This window comes from Lissotriton vulgaris, chromosome 2_2 (genome assembly GCF_964263255.1).
Source record: "Lissotriton vulgaris chromosome 2_2, aLisVul1.2, whole genome shotgun sequence".
Classification (NCBI taxonomy): domain Eukaryota; kingdom Metazoa; phylum Chordata; class Amphibia; order Caudata; family Salamandridae; genus Lissotriton; species Lissotriton vulgaris.
In genome coordinates this window covers 216,125,295-216,141,633 of record NC_141688.1, presented here as the reverse complement: position 1 = coordinate 216,141,633, position 16,339 = coordinate 216,125,295, and the positions used below count along the sequence as shown (strand labels likewise).

The 16,339-nt window shown below is 43.9% G+C and overlaps 1 protein-coding gene across 10 annotated transcripts in view; it reads left to right on the top strand.

Annotated features, from left to right (window-relative positions):
- PPFIA1 (PPFI scaffold protein A1) overlaps positions 1-16,339 on the top strand; it is a 922,132-nt gene that overhangs the window by 28,518 nt on the left and 877,275 nt on the right. For all 10 annotated transcript variants that reach the window (XM_086959570.1, XM_086959566.1, XM_086959563.1 and 7 more), the window contains exon 2: positions 8,363-8,626. In XM_086959570.1, coding sequence (XP_086815696.1) covers positions 8,363-8,626 — 264 coding nt within the window. The remainder of the gene's footprint in view (positions 1-8,362; positions 8,627-16,339) is intronic.

Sequence of the window (16,339 nt, the reverse complement as noted above, 5' to 3'; positions counted from 1 at the left end):
TATTGGTGAGCATCATTGGATAAACTTAATTTTAGGGTACTTACAACATGAATCTGCTACTGCAACATTCATTTCTTTAATTTACCTCATTTTTAGGTTTTGTTTACTTACTGTGCAGGTTTTTTGTAAAATACCTATTGTCAGCTTGCAGTCACCTTAGATCCCACCTTTTCTTACCATTGGTTTGCTTTATTGTCACTCATTTGCTTTCTTTTTCTTCTTCCGCTTATGTGGGCATTCCATCAGATTCTTGTATTTGTTCCTCCCCAGCCCAAGAGGATGGGGCTTTTCTTTCTACCGCTTAATTTGCAGGTAATAATTTGAACCCCATACAATAGGAACAATCTTACACAGGGCGAACTGCAAATAATACAGGGTAGTTAAGAAAAAGGACAGAGGGTAGGCATAAGGGACAGCAATTAGGTTTATTGTGTGACCGCATAAAGGTAGCGCAACTTAAACCACAATACAGTACTAATGAGTAATTGAATTAGATTTATAATACATAGCAAACTCTGAGCCGTAAGATGGCCCACTGAATGATGTTTTACATTACCCCATCAGAAGACTTGGAATAGCGGGATGTGCAGGCCCAGTGTGATCACCAAGTGTAGAGATGTTGGTGAATGAGTGGTGTTGGGGACACAGGGAAAGCGGTTGTGGGAGAACAGTGTTATGATGTGTTATTGGTGCGTAAATAACCCAGTAGAGATCCCCAAATATCTATGGGTCTGAACTGAGGTGGGAAAGAGTCCCAAAAGTGAGAGTTGCCCAGAGCAACATATTGCATCTTTCAGCTAGACAGCTGTCATAGGTACTCGATGTCTGCTTCAGTTCAGGACCACCCTGTCGTTTTTCAAATAGAAGCAACATGGCTTTGTGGCTGGTATATCCTTGACATAACCCAGTAGCCCCGATCAGGGGACGCAAGTAGAGCGGTGTCCGGTGATTGCTTGTGTGACTGAAAGAACACATCCCTCCTAAAATGTTGCTACACCAGGGCACAGCTTGGCCAAGTATAGAAAGTAGGTCTGGGGTGCAGTGCATCGGAGACATTGGTAGCTGGAGTCTAGGCCAATTTTTTTAAATTGCTGCAATGGGACACAATATAAGCAATATACATTTTTTCAATGTATTAGGCACAATCTGTAGTTTGGTGAGAGTAATTCCAATTGTCCGCAGTAGAATGACCACTGAGAATCCAACCGTGTAGCATCTGCCTGTTCCCCAGGTAGTAGGAGCCCTTGGAGTCCTGACTGTGCAAGAGGATTGCATATTGTTGTAGAGGCAGGTAATCCATTTACAAGAGGGAGACTTGTTCTAATGGCTGAGATGAGAGCGGTTGTGCTGGGAAAGTGTCATGAATAGTTTGGCAGATACCCCATGTCTGATACAGGAGTAAATCCAATATAGCTGGTGTTGACAAAGCAGGGGCAACAAAGGGTTTCGGGAAAGTACCTTCCGGGTAAAGATCTGAGAATACGGTCCTAGTCCCTCTGCATGCCCGTGCTTGGGTGCACTTGTTTTGCAGAGGCGGGATTAGGGTTTTGCGACCAAGGTGCGTATAGAGAAGATAATCGTGCCCGTTTTCTTAGACTGTCCCATGCCCAACGCACGCCGCAGTGTCAACATTCACCTGCAGTGCCTAGTTAGGAGAATATAGTGCCCTGGAAAGGGGCCACAAGGCTATGCAGTCCTTCTACACGGTAGTGTGCGGCTGGTATGGTATCGGGTGTGTCCAATAATTAAAACATTAGCTTGGGCACATAGTGCGAACATGACACTATCAGACCTCCCTGAGAGAGGGACAGGGTAAGTATATCCCATGAAAGGTGGGGCTGCCCACCTTCCCAAACTAACGCAACTAGATCCGACCGCAAGTGCCATAAAAATCGAACTGCGAGTGGTATGAGGTTTTTGCAAAAGAGAGAGGTTTGGGAAGTACCACCATTTTCGCAATGGCAATCCACCCGGCTTGTGAGAGTGGCAGTTTGGACCAGACAGGGATTCTTCCCTCTGGCCATTCAATCCAACCACTATAGTTTGCTCTCCAAATCTTCTCCAGATCCTGACTCAACCAAACTCTTAAATATCAGACAGGGTCGGAGGCCCACCCTAGGACATAGCCTTTATGGAAAGGGTGCATATTATCAGTGAGGCTGAACAATGTACACTTCGCCCAATATATATATATTCCGGTGAGTCTGCTGAAGCAAATGACTTGAGTGATGGCCGCTAGGTTCTTACCCGGTTTGTGAATGTATAGGGTAATATCGTCTGTGTACATCGAGACTGGTAGCCCCCGTAAAGTGATTGCTAGTCCTCGATCAGCATGTTGCTCCCATAGTCTGGCGGCTAGGAGCTCCATTGCTACTGGCTGCTTTGCTGTGTAACATGGGTGATTGGGAATGGGTCCCAGAGTAGTTCAAGATGGACGCAAGCAGTGGGAAGGGAGTATACATAGACTAACTACATATCGTATGTATGTAGGGCTGATTCCCAGTCGTTAGTGAAAAGGGAAAAGTAGGCCCCTTCTAATGAATCAAACCCCTTTGCGGCATTAAGTTGAGCAGCTACTGCAGATAGCCGAGGAAGAAGATGGTGCATGACTGCGAATATAGTTCGAAGGTTATGAGAAATGGAGGGCCCAGGATGAATCCGGACTGTTCTAAGCGCACTAGCTTGGGATCAAGGGCAAAAGGCGGTTTGCTAGAATTTTGTCCACAATTTTGTTGTTGACATTAATCTGTGACCGTGCCCTGTATGAGTCATTCTGAGAGGTTGGTTAGGACAGCTTAAGTATGCATACAATAACTGTCTCTCTAAGCCTCGAGGGGCAGCGAACTCTCCTCCAGGGAGTCCTCAAACATAGCCAGGAGGTTGGGGGTGAGGGGGAGGGGGGGCTAATAGAGATGCAAACTCTTTGTAGAAGGCCTTTGTCAGGCTGTTGAGCCCGGGTGATTTGTCGCCAGGGAGTGAATTCATTTTCTGTACTATTTTGTTCAGTGGTAATGGCTCTGTCCAGCCACAATAGCTGTTTAGTGTCTGGGACAGTCCCCATTACCAGTTGCACTTATACCACTGGCTGCCCTTAGCAGCCAGAGTGAAATTTAAATTATGTTCCACCGCTCGCTCCATGGGTGTGGCCCTTTACTTGCAGAGGCATGTTTCCTTCTATGCTTCTGTGATCCTCCTCCTCAGGCCTGGCCCAAGTCCTACATTTCAAGCATCAGAGGATGGGGGGCAGCTCCTTTTTCGTTAAAGCAACGGTTGCATGGAGTGCTCTTCCTCTGGTCTTGCACTCCATCCAGGATCTAGTTGTAGAAAAAAAAAACTATGTATTTACTTGAAGTCTACTGCCGCACCCATATGGTCTTTCGCCGGGACACTCATGAGTAGCCGTGCGTGTAACAAATTCCTATAACCTAATATAAGTAGTCTGAGTTCGGTCAGGTTTTGTACCGGTGTTGCAAAATAAAGCTGGAAGTAGAAGGATGACATCTCATGCAGAAGACCCCTGGAAGTTTCCTCGAATACAGAGTTACCATCCAACAATTCTACCACATTTGTTGAGGTGTGTGGCTGACGTAGCAGACCAGCCAAAGATTTACCCGGGCGGTGTCCTTCCTCCAAGTTGTCCGGCCAGAGCATCATGACCAGTGTAATTGGTTTCCCGGACTGCCTCTTCAGAATATGCAGAGCCTTTCTCAGATTGTAGCCAGTTTAGTATTGTCATTGGTCTGGAAATACTACTTACCCTATATTGTTTATCTGGCCAGCTGTCTGCATAGAGCCCTTAGAACTCAAGAATGTTAAGAGATGCACATTCCAAGTATCACCGCCTTAAATGCCTCCCACATCATAGACTGGGAGCTCTCTGAGGCCTCCTTGTGCGTAAAGTAAGAAACTATCTCTGTGCGGACCTCTCATGAAACACCGATTTAACACCATGCTACCGGAAGAGGCCAAGAAAAGGCGCGGGTTCCTGAGCCATGGTCTGTTCCAAAAGTACAGGGGCGTGATCCGGGAGAGTGCGGGGGTAGTGTGTTGCTTTCGAGCTCTACGTCTGTGTGTCGGTAGACACCAACCAGAGATCTATTCTTGACCAAGCATTATGGTGCGATGTAAAGCCGGTGCTTTCCTGTACTCCTCCATGTGTCTGTCTTCACACATCGTACAAGTGGTTGTCCTACAGGAGTATGTTGAAGTTGGGGGATTTATATAGCGCACGTTTACCAAAAAGGTTTCATGTTTAGAGCTGAAGCCGCACCAGGGTATGGATGGCGAGAGGACCTGTAGAGGTCTACCTGATTATTCAATGGTACTTTAAAGTCCTTTCCCCAGAGTATAGCCATAGGGCCTATACTAACCACCAATCTCCAAAGCTCAGAGCAACTCTGGGCATCAATGTTTGGGCCTTATACAGTGATAAGACTCACGGTTTGCCTTTGTAGGGTGCCCGCTAAGATAATGTAACAGCCTTCCCAGTCTACAGGGGAGGTGCCAAGTGAGGCTTCTACAAATCTAAAATGGTGACCCCTCTAACATAGTTAGAATACAAAGAGGCATGCATTTCGCCGCACCATTTGTCGAGTAACCCTGGAGCAGTGTGTAAGCTGAGATGTTTCTCCTGAAGTAAGTAAATATCTATATGATGACGGGCTACATAGGTGTATATTAGACAAGCTTTCCTGTGGTTAAGAATGCAGATGTTCCTAGAGAGGCATTTTGTTCATGTCACAGCAAAGTTGCCCTAGTCTGTATGATGCATAGGGCAGTTTGTTTCTTAGTGTTCAAAGTTCAATGGTGTATCTTGTAAAGGGACAAAAGTAAGCTAAGTAAGACTTACAGTGTACAATAACCAAACCCTCCCACTCCTATCCCCAAACATGGTTGAGCAACATTATCCCCCCCCCCCCCCCCCCCCGGCTTTCTCTCATTTGAGACACTCAACGTGGCAGGTTACAGGAGAGCATAAGCAATTACAGCTTTCTGTAGCAACTTCTTGAAAGGCAGGAACTCCCGCCTGCACTTACATGGTGAATTTTGGGTAGAAGGAGAAGTAATTTCCCTGGTGGCGTATAGATTGACATTCAAAGGGTGAGGTGCAGCACAGTATCCCAGTCCTTGTAATTTAAAAGGTGTATGATGATGAGAGGAGCTGTTGTGCCTGGGATAGGGTGGGCGCAGTGCCAGGTAGCAGTACGCCCTCTCCGAAATAAAGACCGGGGATAGGGCTTCTCCCAAAGAGCTCACGAAGCAGGGTTTCAACAAATTCTTCCATCTTGGTAATCGCAGGTGACTCCGGAAAACCAGTGATTCTGAGATTGGTGTGCCTTGATCTCGCTTCTAGTTCGCATTGTCTTTTCTAGACAATGCGACAAGATTCTAGACAGTTCTAGAATCATGTCTGTGCACAACATATTCTCCTTGGAGCCAGCCTTGGCACCCTCTGCATGAGAGACTTTATTTTCTTAGGGATCCAGCTGGATCTCGTGCTGTCCGCCCAGTGGGGCCAACCGGCAGTGATGCGCAGTAGTAATGAATAGTTGCCCCTACACATAGGTTGTGAAGCATGTAGTTTTCACCCTATGTCCGCTCACCAGCAGAGCGCTGCCACTCCTGGTACAATGTCCTCACCAGGAGCTACGAGCATACAGGCCAATAGAAGGCAGACTGATGGACCAGCGCCAACGAGTGGTCCATAATCCACCCACAGGTGGGAAGAAACGGCCGGGCAGCCCCATCACACAATCCAACGGGCGGGGACACTATTGCACCAAGCTAGTGGCCTAGGCCAGTACCGACACGGAGCGATAATGTCGTTAGAGCGCTCTGAGGCCCCAGGTGGTGAAGGGCGGTAGGGTACTCACGCTTGTGCTGTATGGGTAACTTGTTGCAGCATTTATAGCCTATTCCAGCTGCAGTCAGATACTCGATGGGGCCCAGTGACCTAGTGCCCACAGAGCACAGACCCAGTGCCGATATCACATACCGAGTAGTGTTGCGTCTTCTTCACCTCCCGCCCTGCGCTGCCGAAACGGCTGGGTTCCGCTGTCCGTCCACCCAGACAATCTGCTGGTCAAGGCAGCCCATATGTCGGGGACACAGGGCGTGGCCTGCTCCCCGGGTGGGTACTTCACTGCTGCTCACGGCAGGCACACACGCTGACTGGTGCTGCCCACCCACGGTAAGGCCGCACACCGACTCCCTGGGTCACGCACTGAGAGACTGGATATCAATCTGCCCCAGCAGCAGGTCTCACCCAAAGCTGAAGGGTTGTATCCAGCACCGCTGTGTCAAGGTTGTTTTAGGGTTTGATAACCCGTCTAGCAGACCCTCTCAAGTAAGCGGCTATCTTGCTGCACGGCTAGACTCCACCTCCATGTTCTTTGGGGGTGAGAACTTCCTGAGAATGCTTGTGTTTTTCCATCTGTCTACCTCATGTGCTTCTCTCCCATCCTGTGTGCTCTGAAGTGCCCTCTCTCACTTATGTACGCCTCCCCCTGCTTGTTGTACTCTCCTTCATGTGCTTCCCCACCCCACCTGCTTGCTTCTCCACCAGCTCCACTTTGCTCTCTCTGGCCCTTGTGATTCTCTCGTCCTGTGCTCCACTCTACAGCTACACCTCTGAAACATTTCGAACATCATATGGAACTTTGGACTGCTGCATGCCCAACTAACAGATCCACACTTCTTCCTCTCAACACAATAATAAGAAAAAAGCATAACATAGAAATAATACACATACGAAGCTAAGTAAGGAATAAAATATCCCATAGGCAATATACATTTAGCACACTTGCTAATTCTTTCACCTATTCTGTATCTCCTAATTCCAACTTTCCATCTACATCATGATGACCAGCCACTCTCTTTACTGCCATCCCAACTACCAATACCATCCACTTCTAAGCAATCAAAATGTAATTCTTTAGTTTGTTTGACCTTTTCCTCCCCTTTATAAGGACAGGCAACTAGCATGCTACATTTTTCCATCACTCAAAGCGGCGTTGCACAAAATCTACATCGCTGTCTTTGGAGATGAGAACTGCTTTCTCTTTTAGAGATCGCGTCTAATTTTATCACTTTAACCAAGTTTCCAATCTGTAATTCCACTTTCCTCACACCATGTAACTTATCAATCTACTCTTGTTCTCAATATGCGCACTACTTGCCCAACTCTTGACTTCCTCTGGAGACCAAATCACCACACTAGACTTGTTCAGCCACCTCATGCTATCTTTGATTAGGAGAGTCCTACCTCTCATTACCACAAAAGAACGATGTCCAGTGCATTCAGCAGGCATTAACCTAAACGCCAATAGCACTTTTTAAAATCTTTTTTTCCAGCCCAACACATTGCTTTTCGCCAACTCTGTGATTACTGTGATGGCTCTATTAAAGCGTACTTCACTACCATTTGACCTCAGTATGGTAAATGGAAGTGGTCCTGTGCTTGATTCCATTCTTGTTCACAAATTGTTTGGAAACTTCTGTCAAAAACGGTGTCATTATCACTCAGAATGGATTTGGGTGTCTTTACTCTTTAAAAAACCTCATCCATAGATTTCACATCTCTGATCAGGATTTTTACTTCTGGCCACTTCAACCATAACCTGAACAAACTTCATACTACCACACTGTGCTGAACAGGACCTATCACTTCAAAACCTCTTTCCCATGGCATGTTCGGCGATTTAGTAAGATATAAAGGGGGTCAAAATGTGACTTGAGACTTGTTTGAATAAAAACATTCCAGATACTCGTGCACCACTATCTCTACTTCCTTGTTCACCTCTGGCGACCAATAAAACTCCTTAATTCTGTGTTTGGTTTTCACTATGCCTTGACGTCCTTCATAACCTATTCTCACCTCACCACTGTACTCCACAATGATATTGGAGGAACTAATTGGCCGTTTCTCAACAGCTATCTATCTGACACAAGCAACTCATTCCTTACTGCCCAGAAAAATCTTAACTCATGTGTAATGTTTTTCTTTTTTCTTGTCCTCCTTCCATTAGAAACTTGATTACTGAAACCATCATAGTGTCCATCTCTATAGCTGCACTCCATTCTACCTTACTGATACCTAGCATCTCTTCTCCCACATAGTAAAGCCATACAACAATGGTCACACCCCCCAGTCAAATCCTCCTACATGGGTCCAGGTAATCTACTCGCAAAATCTGCCAACCAAGATTTTATTTTTTGACCTGCTACATATTGTAACTCATAGTTGTAGTCCAGCAGTTGCAAGGTTAAACTGTCTTCTCCTGATGATATTTTATTTGGCCTTGAATGTTGTTTGAAATATTTTCAAATTGTATGTGCCAGTTACTCTTCTTTTTGTTTCAAGATGATGTGCGAGGTTATGCCGACGATCAGTGAAGCGGAGGTACCCTCTGGGGGAAATGGGAGCCAGGGCCTAGGCTCTCCGCTGCAATCGGACTCGGAGTCACATTTTGAACAGTTGATGGTATCCATGTTGGAGGAAAGAGATCGGCTTCTGGACACATTACGGGAGACCCAGGAAACTCTTGCCTTGAGTCAAGGCAAACTCCAGGAAATTAGCCATGAACGAGACTCCCTACAGAGGCAGCTTAACTCTGCTCTACCACAGGTATGGTTGCTTTATGTTTAAATTTACTGGAAGTTGTATTGGCCCTTCAAAAGGAATGTACATGCTAGTGTAATTGTCCTATTGACTTTTTGTGGAACTTCACTACCCGTTGTGAAGCCATACATGAGCGAGAGTTTAGTGGTTCTGAATATTAGACAAATCTATTATATGCACTTGCGATGCACCCGTCCCAGAGCATTGAGCTGCAAACTCCGATATTGTGGGTCCAACAACCCAATTTGTCAACCTGCCACACTCTTCTCTGGCTCTGCTGCGACTTTCTGGAACTGTCTCCCTCTTCTGATTACTAGCACCAGACATTCTTTCCTTCAGAATAACTCCAAAGCCCTACCAGTTTAAGATATACCTAGGCAGTTAGGTTCATTTGCAGACTTTGTAATAAGTTTAATGTTCAAATTTTTGCTGACATTTACTTCTGTCCAAATGTACTTGGGCTCACCAGTTTGCATGCTATGAATTCATGCCCTATTGTTTCTGCCCCTGACCTGCATATCCCTCCCCTCTGTATCTCGAATTCCTCCTTTATCCTTGACCAGCCTTTTATTCCTTCCAGTTGCAGTTCTTACTGCCTTTGAAAAATGTTATTTGTATATAAACAAAAAATGTAAGCGCTCTAATACTTCTAAATGCAGGTGATGTATAGAAAAACGAAATATACTTTTTGTGTTTACTGAAAAAATACTTTTTTTGGGGGGGGGGCACTTTATTTCTTTAAAGTAGTCTGGAAAATCTGTGTACCAAAATAATCTTCATAATAGTTTTCCAAGGTCATTAACACCATAGGATTAATGATAGAGGGGCTTAATGTACAAAGGATACCACATTTTCTGAAAAACCAGTTGCTTATAAATAAATGGGAATCCTGCCCAAAATGCTTTTTATTAGTGTCAGAAACCTGTCAGTCTGCCATAGAAAATTTGGTTTGTAGTCCAGTTTTTCCAATCGTAACTTTGATAAACCTACCGTCTTCCAAATTTATATGACATCAAATTGATTTGAAAAAGACTCTCTATCTGATTAATTTTTTATAGATATTGTAGCAGTGTTTCTGCCACAGGGCTGGGAGTTGTGCTTTTGCTCGTTCTCCACATACATCAAGTCTTACATTAAATATCTACATTTTCCTTAAATCAAACTTCACTTTGGACAGTGAAGTAGCTTGAATTAAATGGGTTGCATTTCTGGTTGTGTTATTTCTTTGTCCACACATATTCTGTTTCCTATGGCTCCTCCAACACGTCGTTAAAACATGCGCCGACCTTTGGACCTGCATTTGACTTGGGTTTCTTGGGTCGTTTTCATATTTCTGCAGCGATCAGAAACCAAATGAATATTTTAAATGACAAGGATTGTCTTTTGGGAAGGGCTACTTTAGTCTAGTCAATGCTTCAGAAACCTAAAAGGGATCAAAAGAAGATCTCTTTCCACTTTGTAGTCAAGTGACTGCTTTGTTTCCTTTCAGTAAGCTACAATCTGTAGTAGTGGGCGCTAATCAAAAAACCCCAAATAAGTATGCCGTGCATAATCGCAATCTAGATTGATGTCCCTGTTTGAGCCTCATTCTGAGTAACAAGCACGTTATCGTCTGAAGGAAGTAGCTTAATTAAATGGGGAAGGTCGATGGACAAGAACCCTAAATCGCTTGATTAAATACATTGTCTGTTTAAGGAAGTCTTGTGTGTTTGTGCTGATTTTCATTCCTGCAGTGACGTAATTTAGACTTTATAGGCTTGTGTGCTATAAGCAGCGATGGTTTTTAAAACCCACTTAACGTGCTCGTGCTGTTGACAGCGTGGCGGTGCTCTTGTATTTACATTTTACGGAGATCACTCCCTCCTTTCCTGTTCTGTTTACTATTCACATGCTGTGTAGGGTGTGAGCTCCCTCCGAGACTTGATAAGTTCCTTGCCTCACCCTGAAAAATGAGTATTCTGAACTAGGAGTGTCACTTTCCCCCTTTAGCGACTGCGGGAGGAATCCAGCTATATAATTTCTTTGTCTGTAATTTTGTGTTGCTCTGACTTCTTGCTCAAGGATTTTAAAAAGTATTGGTTAGTAGGAAGGGATTTGTACTTTGATTAGTGTGTACTTTACTCTGTATTCAGTGATTCATTACTTTGCCTCTTCCCTTTCCTGAGAATTTATGAGTTGTATCAAGTCGCTGCAGTGATGTCTTCTACATATTACACACACTTTTTTGATTTTGCAAACTTATTTTGCAATCTAAACTAATACTCCTGATGGGCTGCTCCACCCTGGCGTGCCTGTGTTTTTGTAAAACTCACATTAGGAGCACAGTTGCGATTACTACTATGTTTTAATTTAAAAAAAATCTGACTTCATACAGAAAATCCCTGTCTTTACAAAAGCATCTTCTTGAAAGTTTGTAAACTTGAGGATCCCCTGGCACGAAAGTAGCAGGACAAAAAAGCACAAGAGTCAAATATGTTAAAATTGCAAAAGGTCCTACATTTCTCTGACCTGGAGTGTCATGTTGTGGCCCAGAGGTTGTAGATTCGGAGAATAAGTGAACGTTAATACATGTAACTCTTATTAGACCATTGAAATGTTGGGAGCTCCATTGAAAACAATGGAGTGCTCTGGGCTTATAATGGCTGGTATAAGCCTGGAGCTCCAACATTCCAATGTTTCTTTGTTCACAGCTCTGGCCTTTAATAGTTGGTATAGCCCTCTACGGCGGGCTATAAGGCTATATTAGACTGTCTATATGCCTGTTCACCCTCTGGGTATTCAGCTACTGTGACATAAGCTGGCAGTTCGTAACATTCTTGAGGCATTGTATGACTGCTATGCTCTCCGTTCGCAGGAATGCTAGAGTTTGGGAGATTACTCCTCCTGATGGATGCAAGTAAAGAGTGGTTGGAGGCCAGTCGAAATTTAGGATGGTCAAAAAAGATTTAAAAAAAAAAAACATAGTTTGTCATCCAGGACAATATTTACTCCCTACTTCTCTACAATGAAGAGTACCCATTTGGTACAAGCATTAAAGAGCAATTTGAGATTTTTAACTGTTAGCCAATTTGAGACTGTGAAGTTCTGATTGTGAGCTACATAACACGGACCGCACACTAGATCGCATGCTACCTTATGGACCACTTGATTTTAGATGGAACTGACCTTTGTAAAACCGATATCTTTTGCCTAAGAATTAGTTGGGAAAAGACTCCCCTTTTTCCATAAGCATGGTGGATTGCATTACCGATTTGTGACTTCATTGATACGCTTAAACTCATGCAGGGGTCATGTGTTTGCCAAAACAAAGGGGTAACTTATCGTCAGTATGAGTATTTAAAATAGGCTCATCCTAACCAAAGTGGACTGCTATTCTTTCTGCGTTTTACCCAGTATGCATCCTGTTGAATCTTCTAAAGACATGCTATTAATCTGAAAAACAATCCTTTTTAGCCGAGATCTAAAGATAGAGATAGACTGCTAGCATGGAACAACTAAATTAGAGATTTACGTAACTGTTAGTGGTGAATGGCAGATACCAATGTCCGTGTCCTTAAGGCTATGCTAGAGGGGAACTGGCTTAAGAAAAGATTTATGATTTGGGAATCTCATTTCAGTTCGATCTGATCCCTAGAATGGCAGCAAAGAAAGTAAATCTAGAGGTGGGTGACTGTAAAATTCATGTATTCCAGACATCTGAACAAGACTTAAAGAGGGAAAAAAGAAGAGCTACTTTCTTTGTGAATGACAGTCTGGTTCCATGACAGACTGCAGCGTTGGAACATGGAGACCATTATCCTTCTTGAATCCCGAGACTACTAAGCTTTTTGAACAGCATATTTGTGGTCGTGTGCTAGTCCTTTATACCCGCTTCCGATAAATGGCTGTGGTGGCTTTAATGCATGTGTTTACATGAGAACCGTGTTCAGATCCCTTCAGGTAGTGAGATATGTGTTAACCTGGGCTCTAGGGCATTAGGCATTTTGATCACTCCAGAAGTATGGATGCAGAACCTTCAGTTTGATTATGGTGCTAAAAGTACATTGAGAGGAATAATTAGTAAGCACACTGAATAGGCCTTTGAATAAAGTCTGTTGTGTAGGTTGGCCAACTCCTGGAGTTTTTTTTTTTTTAAATAAGTAATTTCAAGTAATTTGGGATGATTGCTGCAGGTAGAGCTTTATTCGATGTCAAAATGAGTTGGAAGAACTATTTTTCTACATTTGGCATCTGTATTTAGTACAGCATACGCCTGGAGGTAAAGTTTGTCTTGATCTAGTGCGAAAAAGGGTGTCTACCTCGCTCTATTTCATAACAGACCGTGTTTCCGGTCCTGCACTTTTAACCAGCAAATCAATGCTATCCGCTGCATTAGTCTAATTGGTTCAAAGGAACAGCCAGAATGAAATAGACTGGTGCAGAAAAGCCAGGACTGGCAACTCTGTCTATAATGATACGGGGGTCAAGTGGACAACCTAGTGCAGCTATACATATTTGTACTGCTTTTGAGAGAACTCATTTGGCGCTGTCTGCTTAAGTCTAATGTTGTTTGAGCTACAGCTGTTTTGGAGAAGTACATTACTGTGCTGTTAGGTCTGGTCTACCAGTCAGCGCAAGCTGCCGGTGAAAAACCAATTTTCAGCTTGTGGTGGGCTTAGAGTCCACCACTTATCATTGCTTGGCTTTAATTTCACATATATACTTGCTTTGCATTCGTTAGCTTATGTGGGCTTTCCTTCCTATTCTTGTTTGTCCCTCCCCTGGATCATGGACCCATCACTTGTATTCTTTCATTGCTTTCTTTCTCGGCACTACTACTTTTTTTTTTTCTTTTGGGTACAGCTTACTTCTCTAACCCAGTTGTACTACATATTGCTGGTGTGCTTTTCTTTCCACCCCTCCATGTTGCGTTTACCCTCATGTACTTATCCTATCCATGTCGCTTTCTCATCTGTTTGCTTCTCTCCCACTAGCTCCATGTTGCTGCTCTTCTACCATTTTGTCTGCCCGTATTCCACCCTTTGTGTAGCTTCAGTTTCCCACACAGCTTCCCACAACTCGCCCTCTGTTTTTCTTGCTACCTGCACCCTTAGTCTTTCCTCCAGTCGAGCAATTAGTGATGCTTTCCCCACCCGCACTTAAACAAGTGTGGAGAAAGTTGTACTTTTTTATTTTATTTACCGATAGTGTGCTAATTTTGTAGGCATGCCCACACAAACAAAATAATGCTGCCTTATGTTATGTTACACTTATTTCTATAGCGCACGACTCACCTGGGTGCATCTCGGCGCTTGACTAATAATTTTAACCTGACAACTAGAGCACAAGAGTGTAATTAGAATAGAAAAGCTTTTAGATGTTTCCTAAATGTGCTGCAAATAGAGATTTTTCGAAGGGGATCAGGTAGCTCATTCCAATATTTCGGTACCAGATACGAGAATGATTTTCCTCCAGTGCGACTCAACCTTATACACGGTACTCATAAAAGACCAAGAGCCCCGGACCTGAGGCTTCTGTTCGGTACGAGTTTGACAAGTCTCCTTTGAAGGTATTGAGGGCCTCCTCCATTAAGCGCATTATATGTGAGACAGCAGATCTTAAAAAACGATCTCTTTCTCTACAGGTAGCCAATGCAGCTCTCGCAGTAAAGTAGCCGAAGGAGATCCCACCGGGCGATTCAGTACCATCCTGGCTGCAGTACTTTGAATCACCTGCAGTTTGCTTACTAGGGTCTCTACCACCCCTGCCAACAAGGCATTGCCGTAGTCCAGGCGGCTGATGACCATGGCATGGACCAGGATTTTGCGGTTATTTTTGGGCATAAAGGGGAGGATTCTGCAAAGCAAACGCTGGCTATAATAGCGAGAACTAGTTGTGGCGACAATGTGATCTTTCATAGATAGACTGGTCTAATTTTAGCCCTAAATTTTTAACACAATGTGTTGGAACAGGAGCTACTCCCATGTGGAAAGGCCACCAGTTATCCGACCAACTAGCTGTGGCTTTTCCCATTAGCATTACCTTGGTTTTGCCGGGATTCAGATAGAGACAGTTCTTCGTCATCCAGTTGGAGATCTCAAGCATTTCTCTGGCAAACCGTGCTTTCTCTGCTACTATAGCCGGACCAACAGAGAACATAAGCGGAGTATCATCAGCATATGAGTTGATTTCATAGCCTAGCTGTTCTACTATTCTTGCTAACGGAGCCATATAAATGTTAAATAGGTTCGGGTTTAGGCAGGAACCCTGAGGTACGCCTCTGTCTAAGCTAATTGAATATGACCGGTGTGGTCCTAGCATAATTGTTTGTGTTCTGCCAGACATAAAGTTATACAGCCATTTCAGGGCTATTCCCTGGAAGCCACAGAAGTCTAATCTCTCCGCTAGTATCAGTATTGCTGATTCCCCCTTTGTCTATTTCGTGCCTAAGCGAGTCCGTAACTGATAAAATAGCTGTCTCTGTACTATAACCCTGTCGAAAACTGGATTGTGATGGATCAAGAACTTCATTTAGCTCCAGATATTGACTTGGTTACCTATTGATGATGCTTTCCAGCAACTTACCCAGCAGGGGTAGTAGAGAAATCGGACGATAGTTGCTGAGTTCTCGTGGGTCTGCTGTCGGTTTCTTCAGTATTGGACCCACAAATGCTTCCTTCCTGTATAGATGAATTATACATTTTGAGAATAGCTGGTGCACAGCTGGTAGCTAAGAGCCATCGTCTTGGGCGGACAGAGATCAGTAGGTGAACCAGATTTTGCTGAGGATAATGCCTTAGAAATGTCCTCACGGGTAATTGGTTCAAAGCAGACTAAAGTACTTCCTGCCATTTTTCCACGATCCATTTGTCGGATAGTGGTATCAGGGTCTTGCGCAATTTTAAATGGAAAGTTAGCATAGATTTTAATGATCTTGGCCTATAGATCCTTGTTTTTGCTTTCTTGTCCTTATCCCTGCTGCACAGCATTGGTGTTACTGTACAGTATCACTAAAAGCCATAGGTGAAGCCAATGGTTCCTAAAGGTGAGACCTGTTGGCTTTGCCACTGCTTGTCTGCCATCTGCTCTTACAAAAGTCATTCTAAAAAAAACCCTTCTTTTTTGTGTTGCAGTGCAGAAGTGTGTGGTTGACCAAGATTTTTGCTGAGTTGTATGTAGTCTGTTAACCTGCTCTGTATTTTCCACTGGGCTTCAGAGATATGTTGCCCTTTTCTTGGAAGTGAAGAGTTTTGACATCTGGAATGCTCATGAATAACCCACGCTGTGAAGCGAGCCCGGTTTGATGGATGCCTCATTTTGGAAGCCTGAAGCTGCAGAAATCCAAGTGATTAAACAGGTCTGGAGCCTAATATTCCTTCTTCTTTGGTATTCCACTTGCCCCGCCATTGATGAGTTGTCTGCTACACAACTAATGCATTTCCATTTGAATTTTCTTAAAGCATCCATCACAGTTGAGTTCTTGGCAAGGAAGGGGGAGGAGGGTTTACGTTTGCTTTTTGTTACGTGAGTTTTACATGCATTGTGGTCAAACCAGCACAACAGATACCACCTGTTAACAAGCATTTACAATGCAATAGGTTACGCAGCATTAAAGTTTGAGTTACTGGCATTGTAAATGACAATGCTTTGCATAATTTATTTTTTTAATTTGCAATTATGCAAGATCAAGTATTAAGGCCATGCTCAAAGCGTGGGGTTAAGAGGAGGGTTAGGGTTTTC